Here is a 15,220-nt window from a genome sequence, read left to right on the forward strand (position 1 = left end):
GGTCTCTCTCTCTCTCCTCTCTCTCGCTCCGCCTCTCCCGCGAAAACGGAGGGGAAAAGAGGTGAAGGAATCTGTCTCGGCTGATTGGACAGATGAGGTGGAATTTCTCAGGCAGCAATACGGTGAAATCCGGGCAGTGTGGGCTGATTAGACAGCAGAGGGAGATGGGAATGGACTCCTCTTCTTTCTCCACGCGGAGAGCGTTACCACATCCACCAGGACTAATGAGAGTTATAAGACCTGATGGGAATAAGGATGGAGAATGGAGGTTAATGCGGCCTGTCTGTACGGTAGTGGGGGCTAGTAGGCGGAGATATCCGAAGACAGGCTCATTGTAGTGGCTGGAATGGAATAAATGAAACGGTATGAAACACGTGGTAACCATACCGTCCCATATTGCATTCCAGCTACTATGATTAGCCCGTCATCCGATATCCCCACCCACCAGCCACCACTGCTCCATGTAGAGAAGTAGAGGGGTGGATTGTTTGTGGGTCTTGCTGCATTGTTAGCAGGTTAGGTGTTTGTGAGGTGCATGACATTGGTTTAGCATTTGTTTACCACCTACGCCATTGGTGATGTGATTGTACAGCTTTCTGTGTTGGACTTCAGTGGACTATTTGAGCCAGACAGAAAAAAAAAAGAGAAAAAAAAAAAAATATATATATATATATATATAGAGAGAGAGAGAGAGAGAGAGAGAGAGAGAGAGAGAGAGAGAGAGAGAGAGAGAGAGAGAGAGAGAGAGAGAAAAAAAGAGAGAGAAAAAAAAAAAAAAAAAAAAAAAAAGAAAAAAAAAGAAAAAGAGAAAAAAGAGGAAGAAAGAGAGAGAGAGAAAGAGAGAGAGAGAGAGAGAGAGAGAGAGAGAGAGAGAGAGAGAGAGAGAGAGAGAGAGAGAGCAAACCATCCCTCTGTGTCAAAGCAAGAAAATATGTCTCTCAAAATTCAGTGAATGTAACATTGAAATGTAAGCGAGGGCTTACAGAAGAAAGAGAAGAGAAGAAAAGAGAGAGGGATAAGGAGGGGGGGGGTATGAAGGTTCGCCTGGGGGTCAGTATCTTTACTCACACTCATTATGATCTGTGAACAAGAGGAAGAATGAGCAGTTGCCCTCGATCAAAGGCTAGCCCACAGAGTTTATGAGTTGCCTCTGGCTGGAAGGCATTACCCATACCCCCTCATCCCCTTCACCCCTCTCTCCCTCTTCCCGTTTCCCCTCACCCCCTACATCAACCCCTGTACTCTGAGCAGTTTGACCCAGTGAACTTCCTCTTCACAAATCCCCCCCCCCCATATTCAAATAATCACGGCCTTTTCCCCCTTTGAACTTATTTTGGACACCCAGACTCCAGACTGAGATTATTATAGTGGATTATTATATACATTATGGTGGATTATTTGAAACATTTTTGGTTTCATGTAACATCTGCAGGTCTACAGAGCTGGATGGCACCACGTATATATGTTGCTAGAATTGACGTTTTAGAGATGTATTCATTCCATCTTTGATTGTGGTTTAGCCCTCTTAGTGATGCATGTCTTGAGTTCATGTTCCTAAGCTCTGCCTGACAATCGTCTCCTCTGGTTTCAGGTGTTCCAGTGGGTTTGACCGCCATCGGCAGGACTGGGTGGATAACAGCTGTCCTGATGAGGTGAATATCGTCGTGGCTGATGGAAATGACTCGCTTTCTAATATGGATAGCGAGTGAGTGGGGATATGGTGGAATGTGTGCGTGCATGTGTATCTGCTGTAACAAACAAAAAAAATGTGTGTGACTGCCAGGATGATGGATGCCCTGGTCTGCTATGTGCAGGGGGGAAAGGCGATGACCCAGTTACTCCTTTCACATCTTCTGCTCTTACACACACACACACACACACACACAAAACATATTCTTACATGCATGACGAAGAGGGCCCTTGTATTCTGTCTTGCAGACCAAGGACAAAAGCTGTGATATCATCAACACCACACAACTCTATCCGTTCACCACCACGTTAGTTGCCAAGACAACAGGCCGGAGCAGAGGAGAGACCACCACAGCCGGAGCCTCTTTGTCTACGTCCCTCTCCCCGACCAGCGTCCCCACTGAAGGTAAGACAACTAACGAACGGCCCAAAGCGGACAACTCCAACTAGTGTCTGAATACTTGAATGACATGACCAGACATTATTTTTTTCTGGTCCAGTCCAACATGTTCAGGAAAAACTGGGTCGTGTTCAGTTAGTTTTCTTCAGTTTTGTGCTATCTGAACTTGTCCAATGAGAAACACTCGTTTTCGTTTTCATTTGCAAAATGTTTTATTACAGTGTATCTTAATGAACACAACCCTGGCCCTACCTTCAAACTGAAGGGTAGGCTAATGCACAGAAGTCTTGATGGATGTGCTGTTGTGACGTTAAGTAGAACAAAGTACACAGTACCTTTCCTGTGAAGGTACAGGTACTTCATGTACTGTATTCTTTATCAACAATATGTTCTGCCTCTTTTGTAATTTCTTTGGTAATATAACTATCCGGACAGTTTTCCTTGAGCACCAAATGCACTCCAGATGGCAACAAATGATGCAAGGCACGCCAGCTGTGTTTTACCCAACTAAACAATGTAGATTGAATTAGGACAACATCTCTAAAATCTTAGAGATGCACCCACACAGAAACATATTAGTGTTCAGTCCTTTCGGCTGGTTATTCATCTTTTATGACGAGTAAATTATAATCATTTTTATATACTGGATTTTTATTGAGTGATTTGTTGCTGATAAATATCTTCAATCATCAGGCAAGTGCTGCCTGCAACCCCAGCAAGCAGGGACAGATGGCTGGAATAGATGGCCACTCTAAAACAGGGTTTCTCAGCCTCTGTCCCAGGGGTCAAGCATGTCCATCCTGAGTTCATGATTAGTCACACTGCAGTAGTCATCTCAAAGATATCAGACACAAATCCCTCCTGGAGAAAAAATAACCCTGGGTCCTTCTGCTGATGTCAGGAGAAACTCTGAAACTCTGATGGTGTCCTTTTGAGTTTGTTTACTTTCCTTTCCCTCCCTCCCTCCCTCCCCCAGAGATACTGGAGCTACTTAAAGACTGATTATCAAATGGCACCATATTCCCTATGTAGTGCACTACTTTTGGCAAGGGCCCATAGGGTTCTGGTCAAAAGTAGTGCCCTATGTAGGGAATAGGGTTCCATTTGGGATGCACACAAAGACTGAATTGACTACAGATATGTTCCTTTCCTTGTTAATAGCTTTCAAGCCATATATGTATTGAAACAAACAGCTAATTCATCTTTATCAGCTTAACATATTACCCACACACACAGTACTGACTTGAATAGGCATCTAGAATCCACCTTTACCATTCATCATCCCAATGAAAAGGCATGTGTTCAACTTAATGTCCCTGTCACTATGTGTACAATCACATTATGCACTTTAATCATGACTAAATGCCTATGCGGAGTGAGTTTTCTGCCCAGTAACTGGCACATCCCGGGGTTGATAATTGACCAATGTGGAAGGATGGGTTGGGATGCCTGGGAGATACACAAAGCCTACACTGTGCTAATGGACAACTCATAATCTCAAGGATCCACTCTTGTTAACACCCAAGAGAAAGAGGTGTAGCCAGCTAACTGCGGAATCCATTGCAATATGTAACAGCGTGTATTTCTGTCAAATCAAATCAAATTGTATTAGTCACATGCGCCGAATACAACAGGGAACCTTACGGTGAAATGCTTACTTATGAGCCCCTAACCAACAATGCAGTTTAAAAAACAGAGCAGCAGTAAAATGACAATAGCGAGACTATATACAGGGGGGTACCGGTACAGAGTCAATGTGATGGGGCACTGGTTAGTTGAGGTAATTGAGGTAATATGTTCATGTAGGTGGAGTTATTAAAGTGACTATGCATAGATGACAACAACAGAGAGTAGCAGCGGTGTAAAAGAGGGGGGGGGGGGGGGGGGGGGGGGCAATGCAAATAGTCTGGGAAGCCATTTGATTAGATGTTCAGGAGTCTTATGGCTTGGGGGTAGAAGCCTCTTGGACCTAGACTTGGTGCTCCGGTACCACTGCCGTGTGGTAGCAGAGAGAAGAGTCATGACAGGGGTGGCTGGAGTCCGTGACAGTTTTTAGGGCCTTCCTTTGACACCGCCTGGTATAGAGGTTCTGGGTGTCAGGAAGCTTGGCCCCACGCACTACGCACTACGCACTACCCTCTGTAGTGCCTTGCTGTCAGAGGCCGAGCAGTTGCCATACCAAGCAGTGATGTAACAAGTCAGGATGCTCTCGATGGTGCAGCTGTAGAAACTTTTGAGGATCTGAGGACCCATGCCAAATCTTTTCAGTCTCCTGAGGTGGTATAGGTTTTGTTGTGCCCTCTTCAAAATTGTCTTGGCGTGCTTGGTCAATGTTAGTTTGTTGGTGATGTAGACACCAAGGAACTCTTAACCTGCCCCACTACAGCCCAGTCGATGAGAATGTAGGTGTGCTCGGTCCTCATTTTCCTGTAGTCCACAATCATCTCCTTTGTCTTGATCACGTTGAGGGAGCGGTTGTTGTCCCTTCACCACGTGGCCAAGTCTCTGACCTCCTCCCTATATGCTGTCTCGTCTCTGTTGGTGATCCGGCGTTGTTGGTGATCAGGCCACTGTTGTGTCATCGGCAAACTTGGAGTCGTGCCTGGCCGTGCAGTCATGAGTGAACAGGTAGTACAGGAGGGGACTGAGCACTCACCCCTGAAGGGCCCCTGTGTTGAGGATCAGCGTGGCAGATGTGTTGTAACCTACCCTTACCACCTGGGGACGGCCCGTCAGGAAGGCCAGGATCCAGTTGCAGAGGGAGGTGTTTAGTCCCAGGGTCCTTAGCTTATTGATGAGCTTTTCAGGGTACTATGGTGTTGAACACTGAGCTGTAGTCAATGAATAGCATTCTGACATAGGTGTTCCTTTTGTCAAGGTGGGAAAGGGTAGTATGGAGTGCAATAGAGATTGCATCATCTGTGAATCTGTTAGGGTGGTATGCAAATTGGAGTGGGTCTAGGGTGTCTGGGATGATGGTGATAAGTGTGAGCCATGACAAGCCTTTCAAAGCACTTCATGGCTACAGATGTGAGTGCTACGGGTCGGTAGTCATTTAGGCAGGTTACCTTAATGTTCTTGGGCACAGGGACTATGGTGGTTTGCTTAAAACATGTTGGTTTTACAGACTCGGACAGGGAGACACTGAAAATGTCAGTGAAGACACTTGCCAGCGCATGCTCGCAGTACACATCCTGGTAATCCGTCTGGCCCTGCGGCCTTGTGAATGTTGACCTGTTTATAGGTCTTACTCACATCGGCTGCGGAGAGCGTGATCACACAGTCTTCCGGAACAGCTGGTGCTCTCATGCATGTTTCAGTATTATTTTCCTCGAAGCGAGCATAAAAGTCGTTTAGCTCATCTGGAAGGTTTGTGTCACTGGGCAGCTCTCGGCTGTGCGTCCCTTTGTAGTCTGTAATGGTTTGCAAGCCCTACCACATCCGACGAGCGTCAGAGCCGGTGTAGTGCGATTCAATCTTAGTCCTGTATTGATGCTTTGCCTGTTTGATGGTGTGTCGGAGGCCATAGCAGGATTTCTTATAAGCTTCCGGGTTAGTCCGAGTTCCGCTCCTTGAAAGCGGCAGGTCTAGCCTTTAGCTCATTGCGGATGTTGCCTGTAATCCATGGCTTCTGACAGAAAACAACTCATGCCAGCATCAGTCTGTGGTGGTGTGTAGACAGCTACAAAAAAAAAAAAAAAAAAAAAATACAGATGAAAACTCTCTAGGTAGATAGTGTAATCTACAGCTTATCATGAGATACTCTACCTCAGGCAAGCAAAACCTTGATACTTCCTTAGATATCGTGCACCAGCTGTTATTTACAAAAATACATAGTCCGCCGCCCCTTGTCTTACCAGACGCAGCTGTTCTATCCTGCCGATACAGCGTATAACCAGCCAGCTGTATGTTGATAGTGTCGTCCTTCAGCCACGACTCCGTGAAGTATAAGATATTTCAGTTTTGAATGTCCCGTTGGTTGTTTAATCTTCCACGTAGGTCATCGATTTTATTTTCCAAAGATTGCACATTTGCTAGAAGAATGGAAGGAAGTGGGGGTTTATTCAATCGCCTACGAATTCTCAGAAGGCAGCCCGCCCCCTCCGGACCCTTTTTCTCCGCCTTCTCTTCACCCAAATGACAGGGATCTGGGCCTGTTCCCGGGGAGGCCGTATGTAATTCACGTTGGACTCGTTAAAGGAAAAAAATTATTCTGCTAGTTCGTGGTGAGTAATCGCAGTTCTGATGTCCAGAATTTATTTTCGGTCACAAGAGACGGTTACAGCAACATTATGTGCAAAATAAGTTTAAAAAATAAGTTACAAACAACGCAAAGAAACAAACAAAAAAACACAACTGGTTAGGAACACGTAAAACGTCATCCTTCATCTCCGACACCATCTTTATTCATCCTATTAAGTGTGCAGGTGACTGATGATGTTTTATAGGAATGCATCGCTGTTTGAATCTGCGACCACAATGAGGGAGGTTAGCTAGATTGATAAATCGAGGGAAGTGAAGTGGAATTGTGAAGTGGAATGGAATGGCCAGAATAATTGAGTACGCTCTCAGACATTAATAATAGTTCATATGGTAAGGTGCTCTTTGGTTTCCCAGGCTTGTAGAATTGATGGGAAGAAATGGAGTCTAAACCTGTAGGATAAAGACAGACTCCATTTTTTTGTTTTTGCAGAGTGGTGTTGAACGGTGTCTTAGGCAGTGGTTGGAATGGTGAGTTAACGTATGATTTCTGGTTCCTGTTCTGTAGAACTGGTGCCCGGTGGTTCTGGGTTAAATGGGTCTGGATCCAGCTCCAGTATGTGGTGATCTCTAAAGCAGATGCCTAAGGTTTTGGCTCTGAGTACTACCCACCACACAAACATCAATGGCATCCAGCTCCACTTTTCTTACCTCTGAATTACAAATTGTAGGATTTACTTTTTCATTCTCCTAATCTTTGTTTTACATTCATTGTTTCAGTCCTTGACCTTTTCTCTTTTATACTCCCAATTCTCTTCTTGGTAGAGATTGCATGGAAATTTCTCTTAGCCAATGTTTAAACGGGCAATCTGGGATTAGAAAAACAGCAAAGCTCATGAGGCATTAATAAATGATATTCTTCAAAAGTCAAAACATTTATGTACCTATACCAGTTTGCCCCTTTAAGACCTTGAGGTGGATGAGGTGATGATATGACCACAGATGCGTTGAATGCTGGAGAGAGGTGGAGAGGAGTGTGAGAGAGATCCAGCTGAGAGGCAAAACAAACCCCAGCGATGTGTGGGTGTGTTAGCATGAAAAAAGTCAGGGGTTCTGTGTGACACACCGAGACCCTCACACTTCCTGACTGCGTGTCAGCGTACTCAATTATTAACCCCTGACAGAGGATCAGTTTCCCCCTCCGACCCAGTTCTCTCAGCTTGGCGGTTCAGAGGCATGTGCTACTAGGGGAGGGAGCGAGGGAGAGCTCTGTTACTAGGAGGTGTGAGAACCCATCACTTCCCTCTCCTGTTCCCAATCCCCCCTTTCTCCTTCTTCTCCCCTTCCCTCCCTCTCTTACTGCTCTCACTGGCACGGGATTGGTCATTGAATTTGATTTCCTGCCTTGCCCTCATACACCTTATCGCATAGGCCGTGACATTTCTTAGACTAGGAAATGGTTACAGGCATTAAATGATCTTTGATCTTGGAAATGTAAATGAAAAAAAAGCCTTTGAAATAGATTTACTCAGTTGAGACCCCATTTCAAGGCTCTTTCTAGTTTTGATATGGTGGAATAGCACGCATAGCGTTTCACAGGCTCATGTATATGGCACATTAGCATAATGTGGATCCTATGAGGTGTGTAAATTCATATCACCCCTCTCTCAGAGAAGTGGGTCACAGTGAATTTACATGTTTCATAGTTGCTTAACCCCAGACTGCATCTTAGCTGTTGAATTATGCAAGGGAGAAGCATTTTATCCAAAACATAAATTTTCATTGCAAATTAAGTGTCGAAAATTCACTTTTAACCCAAGATTATCCGTATATGAAATAATGGTACAAAAAAAAAAGTACATTTGCTATAAACCTGTGTAATAATCGTCAGTGATGATTATTTCAGAATATTTGATTGACATTCTACACCAGTGTTAAGATCAATAGTTGTTGTTGTTGGCAGGCAGCTCTCTGCTGTATAATAGACATAGGGACTCTATATGTAAATCTACGGCTGTAAGGATAACACAAATCACAGACAAACATTTTTCTGACCCTCTATACCTCATCCATTTCTCTGTTTCTGTCTCTCCATCTATCTTTATCTCTCTCTCTCTCTGCGTCTCTTTCTCTCTCTCTCTTTTCCACAGATGACACCAAGATTGCTCTGCATCTCAAAGACAATGGAGGTAAGCCTCTCTTTTCCTTCCTAGATCCTTGGACTGTTTGACAGTTGTGTTTCTCTGTGCTGCTGCATGTTGTGTGGAGTATATGGGGTCTGTTTACAAGGCTGCGGTCTGTGTATTTATGGCTGACAGATTGCTTGCCCCAGATAGCAGATCGCTTTTTGATTTCTGGGGAGGACAGGCCAAGGGAAGGAGCGGCTCATTGAAGCAACTCATCCAGAGGCTGATTGAAATGGCTCTGTACCAAGCTTCTGGATGGGACTGATCAATCATGGTGTCTAAAATCTCAATTTAATACATTTTAAATTCACGGTACAACACAACAAAATGTGGAAAAAGTCAATGGGTGCGAATACTTTCTGAAGGCACTGTAGTTGTGTCCCAAATGGCATCATATTCCCTATAGTGGACTACATTTGACCAGGGCACATAGTAAGTCTGCCATTTTGGACACAGAAGTATTCACACCTATTGACTTTTTCCACATTTTGTTGTGTTATAGCCTGAATTTAAAATGGAATAAATTGAGATTTTGTGTCACTGGCCTACACATAATACCCCATAATGTCAAAGTGGAAATTAAAAATGTTTATTTTTAAATTATGTCTTCAGTCAATAAGTATTCAATCCCTTTGTTATGGCAAGCCTAAATAAGGAGTAAAACGTTGCTTAACAAGTCACATAATACGTTGCATGGACCCATTCTGTGTGTAATAATAGTGTTTAACATGATTTTTGAATGACAACCTCATCTCTGTACCCCACACATACAATTATCTGTAAGGTCCCTCAGTCGAGCAGTGAATTTCAAACACAGATTCTACCACAAAGACCAGGGAGGTTTTCCAATGCCTCGCAAAGAAGGGCACCTATTGGTAGATGGGTAAAAAAATTATTTAATATCCTTTTGGGCATGGTGAAGTTATTAATTACACTTTGGATGGTGTATCAACACACCCAGTCACTACAAAGATACAGGTGTATCTGTAGAGGAAGGAAACCGCTCAGGGATTTCACCATGAGGCCAATGGTGACTTTAAAACAGTTACAGGGTTTAATGGCTGTGATAGGAGAAAACTGAGGATGGATCAACAACATTGTAGTTACTCCACAATACTATCCTAATTGACATAGGGAAAAGAAGGAAGCCTGTACATAATACAAATATTCAAAAACTGTTTGCAATAAGGCACTAAAGTAAAACTGCTAAAGAATTGGCAAAGAAATCAACTTTATGTCCGGAATACAAAGCATTATGTTTGGGGCAAATCCAAAACAACACATCACTGAGTGCCACTCTTCATATTTTCAAGCATGGTGGTGATTGCATCATGTTATGGGTATGCTTGTCATCGGCAAGGATTTGTGAGTTTTAGAGAAAACAGCTAAGCACAGGCAAAATCCTAGAAGAAAACCTGGTTTTGTATGCTTTCCAACAGACACTGGGAGACAAATTCACTTTCAGCACGACAATAACCTAAAACGCAAGGTCAAATATACACTGGAGTTGCTTACCAAGATGACGTTGAATGTTCCCGAGTGGCCTAGTCAGTTTTTAATTAGATTGACTTGAAAATCTATGGAAAAATTTGAAAATGGCTGTCTGGGAATGATCAACAACCAACTTTACAGAGCTTGAAGAAATATTGTACAATCCAGGTGTGCAAAGCTCTTAGAGACTTACCTAGAAAGAATCACAGCTGTAATCGCTGCCAAAGGTGATTCTAACATGTATTGACTCAGGGGGATATATTAGTGTTTTATTTAAATTTTTCAACAAAATCTGTCTTCTTTTCGATATACAGATGTTTGATTTAGTTTATTTGGAATTTTCTTAATGGATCATTTTCTTAATGGACAATTCCACATTGAATACTGCATGAGGATGAATTACGGCCACACCATCTGTTTGGTGAGTAGGCCTAGTCTTAATGATTCTGGATGAAAATATGTTCTTGGTCTTTATCAAACGATTTTTTTTGCATATTTTCAATGTGGAACCTGTCTATGTTTACGGGGTTATATCCTAGCCCTAGGCTAACCAATTCTAAATGGCACTCGCTGTTCGCAAAGTAGCCTAAGCGTAAAATAGACGGGATGAAATTATTCAAAGACTACAGCTCGTTGATGGAACACATATTTCCCTATTTCAATCAACCAGTCCATTTTAAATTTGTGATAATACTGTCATCATTTGGCAAGGAATGTAATTATGTATCCCATCAGTTGGATACATTTTTATACGCATGCATTTCTGTAGACCTAATGGGAGTTTATGCGCGCACTCGGGATGAGCGGTGTTGTTAGACAAAGTCATCTTTTAAGTGTTTTGACAATTTAAATCTTATTATTATTTGGCTTTGGAATTTCAATTTAAAAAAATCCCTGGAATCATTCCAAGGTCATATTTCATAATGCATTTAATGTTTTTAAAACATTCTAAACCGAAATCCAAAACGATGATCATTTTTTTAAAACCTAACTGAAACTGAACCAACCTCAAAAAGCACTAAATGCTCAGCAATAGACACAGCCTATGTGGGTGCTAGGGAGGTAGGAAAGGAGGTATGAGGGGAAGGTGTTCAAGAACATGGACACGTGGGAGAGCTTCTTAGTTGCCTTAACGTTGAACTAACACTATCTCTGAGTGTTGGTGTAACAGGACAGAAAACTGAGGTTCATTGTGAATGTCAGCAAGTTCTTGAAACCACTGCTCTCAAAACTGGTGCGTTAACCACAATTCAAACATCATTAATTTGCCCTTGTTGCCTCCACTTTGAAAAATGTATTGTTTTAATGGGGATCCTCCACAAATGAACTCAATGTCAGCCGGAATTTGAGGGGTTTCAGTCAGGGGGATTTCAATGGAGGCAGGTGTGGTCAACAACCTCCCTCACATTTCCATTTAAACTTAGACAGGTAGCTACAACCGGTATTTGGTCCCCTCTGCACTCTGCTACCTGCAAACATCAACACAGATCTATTTTTTTTAAATAATACAAGTTTTCTCCCGTTTAGCTTTACCCACACTGTGTTTAGTTTGTGTGTGTGCGTCTTTGAGTGTGAGAGAGTGACATTTGAATTCCAAAATGAGTCCCGACTCAATCACTTCCAGAGTGAAGCACTCAAATATTTAATTTCCTGCTGGAGAGGAATTGGAAATCTCTTATCGTCCTTTCATTGCTCAAACATTGCCTATCTCACTTGCTGACTTGTGGCACAGCTTCTTCCCAGAAACCTGGGGTATCAGCCAGACAAGAGGACAGCTCTGCATGCACATTTTAATTTTGGAGAAACCAGGTCTGTTTCACAGGGTTCGTCCCAAATGGCACACTTTGTCTTGTGTAGTGCACTACTTTTGACCAGGGCTCATAGGGCTCTGGTCAAAAGTAGTGCACTATGTAGGGAATAGGGTGCTATTTGGGATGCATTCACTGTGTGGGAAGCGTGCTGGGAAGGGATTTGGGCTTAAGGTGAAAGCCAAAAGGGAGGGATGAGCCAATGTGATCATCTTGAGAACATACTGAAACCACAAACAGCCAAAGGCTGCTGCAGCCCAAACCACACCATGTTGTCTTGAGGTGCACAGTGTGCATGTGAGAGATTACAACCACAAACCAGTCTCACGTACACAGTATCCAAGCCATGTGACTGCAATATGGAGAAGGTGTCTAAAGTAATGGTAGCTGTGGCCACCAGTGAAGGTTGCTAAGGGAAGGACAGCCCATAATATAGGCTGGAACGGAGCGAATGGAATGGTATCAAACACATGGAAACCGCTGTCGTGTCTTTGGTTATGCCGGATTAAGTGATATGACATGTTATTCTATAAAATTCTTTCTCTGTAATTAATATTACCTGATTGAGCTAATTGTGTAAATGTAATTAACTAGAAAGTCGGGGCACCACGAAAGAGTGTTTATAGAGCTGTTATCTTCCGAATAAACTCTTAAAGACCTAGTAATATTTTACATCAATAGCAGTCAATATTAATCGTCACCTTATTTCAGTCTCATCTGAAAGTTGTAAATTCTTGGTTATCTTCACGAACACTGGCTAACAAGTTGAATCAGCAATACAAAATTGGGTTTAATTATTTATTTACTAAATACCTAACTAATCACACAGAATGACATATACACAGAATGCAAATTATGTCATACAGAAAACGTTCCTGGTGGACGGAGCTGACATGACTGCTGGTTACACGAAGGAAAGGGGGTTGGGTTTGAGTGAAAGAGCGGGAAGACTGAGGAACAAAGGGAGAAGCCATGCTATCGTAAATACAGTATCTTATGCATTCTAAATTACTGCCCATTTGGAGAAGGAAAATGCAATAAATATTTACTCTGAGCTGCGCTTCGGTAGGTTGATCGTAGATGCTGGCCGTGTTGGCCAACAGAGATCTTCCTGTCCTCGGAAGAATGTCTCTGGTGGTAAATTGAATACGTTCTAGTTTCGTCGTTGTGTGTTAGACTGGATACGTCGTCCGTCCTTTCCTAGCCCACGTTTACAGCGGCCGCTGCTAACTCAACAGCTAGGAGGTATCACTTTTGTAGTGAATAAGAGTTCAAAGTTCATACCATTCGCAACCAAAGCTCACGCTGAGGTTGGCTTAGTTCTGTAGTTATTATGTTAGTCCTTTTTATCGTATGGACTGTCGTCCTATCGTCCTCGGATCAGAAGGTTACATTTTCGTCAAGGGCTTATATTGTGGAGGGAGAGAAGGATGTTTCTCATAGTTTATAACCCATGTCTCTTCACAGGGGCGGGCCACTGATTGAGCAGAGCTCTAACCTTATGAAAACCCAATTCTCTCATTTGGAAGCTAAAATTACATTTAATCTTTTCACAAATAGTTTCATATTCAAACATTTAAATTGCACAACAATTCCATGTGAATCTGATAACTAGAATGTGTAGACTTTCCCAGATACAGTTTATGTCGTCCTGTCATCAGTCATAATGTCTCAGATTTACATTTACATTTAAGTCATTTAGCAGACGCTCTTATCCAGAGCGACTTACAAGTTGGTGCATTCACCTTATGATTCACCTTATGATTCACCTTCAGATGACAACCGAACTGACATCATATTCATTAAGTACCAACGCATATTTTCAACTGGTTCTATTACCGAAATATGGTTCCTTTCCCCCCACCGTTTGATGTTCCCAGACTCTCTATGTTTAACAAAGGCTATTCAAGAGTCCTTCGGTAGAGTCAAGAGAGAGAGGGGAGAAAGGTATTTATGGGGGGGTCATAAACCTTACCCACAGGCCAACGTCATGACACCGCATAATTCCGCTCCAGCCACTACCACGTGGCCGTCCTCCCCAATTAAGGTGCCACCAACCTCATGTGGTGGCCGCAGGTTTAGCACACATCTTCACTCTTAGGAAAATAAGGTGCTATCTAGAACCTAAAAGGGTTAGTTGGCTGTCCCCATAGGAAAACCCTTTGAATAAATATTTTTGGTTCCATGTAGAACCCTTTTGGTTTCAGGTAGAACCCTTTTTAGTTCCATGTAGAACCCTTTCCACAGAGAGATCTACATGAAACCCTAAAGGGTTCTACCTGGAACCAAACAGGGTATTACCTGGAACAGTGGCGGTCAGTGCCATTTAATTTAAAGGATGCTAATTGTTTGTATGAGCTTGGCCTTATTTCTATTACACCATATTGGATGAGTGTCATTCATATTCCATTCACCCAGCTCAATGTAACATCGATAGGTTTAGGCTACTACATAATACTCAAATGTTCCCTATACCCATCATGAGGTTGCTACATCCTATGAATGAAAGTTTACAAAGTTTACAGGTCGAGAGAAATTTGTGTCGTCAAGGTGACAGACGTTGACATATTCAATACCTCCTTACAAACTCTTGCCTGCATATAGCTGATCTAGGGTGTAATCATTAGTTTCTATTGGACAAATTCAGGTATGTTTATCCCCATTTTCTTCCATTTTCTTCTCTATAAGGAAAGTTTTTCAACAGAATCGGCAGAATGAATACACCCCTGATCTCACACACAAACACAGTTCACTTTCATAGCATCCACATACAAACAGTATGATCCCTTTGATCGTTGTATAATTCCTTCTCGTATCTACGCTCGCTCCTCCTCTGACCCTTGAGGACTTCAGTGCACAACACATCAGCTGTCTGTGACCAGGCACAAAACAACTTTCCAAGCCACACCTTAATATGATAACCGCTAACCTCTACACACAGCCTACATCGTTGTCACCATATTAGCATACGTCATAGTCTAGTCAACATAGCTACTTCAACTAATGTGTTAGTAAACCCACTACAATCATGCAGTACAGTGTACATTCAGCAAGCAGTTTAGCAGTTACACCGGCGAGCCCCAGTGGCAATACATTTATTAAACCAAAAGCTTACCTTGACTTGGAAGAGTTCCAGTGTTGGATAGCCATAGCCAGCTAGCTAACATAGCATCCCTCTCTGTTTGGGCTGGGTGTTTGAGTTGGCTAAACTAAACTGCATCTGGCTTAAAGGCCTTTGACACAACCTCTATCTTCCCCCAATGTCATCTACTCTCACTATCTGTTCAATAAAATCTGAAAATACCAACAACAAAAATATTTTAAGCAAGGCTAGCTGTGTATTTAGTATTTCATATTTAGTGCATCTCATCCACTCTACATTGTACCCATCATCTCTCTGCATCGTGTCCTAGCTTTGGGCTTGTTTTTAGTGTAATTTCTATCAG

At 42.7% G+C, this 15,220-nt stretch overlaps 1 protein-coding gene across 1 annotated transcript in view; it reads left to right on the forward strand.

Moving 5' to 3' along the window:
* plxdc2b (plexin domain containing 2b) overlaps window positions 1-15,220 on the forward strand; it is a 165,287-nt gene that overhangs the window by 133,007 nt on the left and 17,060 nt on the right. The window contains exons 10-12 of the mRNA XM_023972740.2: window positions 1,592-1,652; window positions 1,939-2,095; window positions 8,440-8,478. Coding sequence (XP_023828508.1) covers window positions 1,592-1,652; window positions 1,939-2,095; window positions 8,440-8,478 — 257 coding nt within the window. The remainder of the gene's footprint in view (window positions 1-1,591; window positions 1,653-1,938; window positions 2,096-8,439; window positions 8,479-15,220) is intronic.

This window comes from Salvelinus sp. IW2-2015, linkage group LG27 (genome assembly GCF_002910315.2).
Source record: "Salvelinus sp. IW2-2015 linkage group LG27, ASM291031v2, whole genome shotgun sequence".
In the NCBI taxonomy this organism is placed as follows: Eukaryota; Metazoa; Chordata; class Actinopteri; order Salmoniformes; family Salmonidae; genus Salvelinus; species Salvelinus sp. IW2-2015.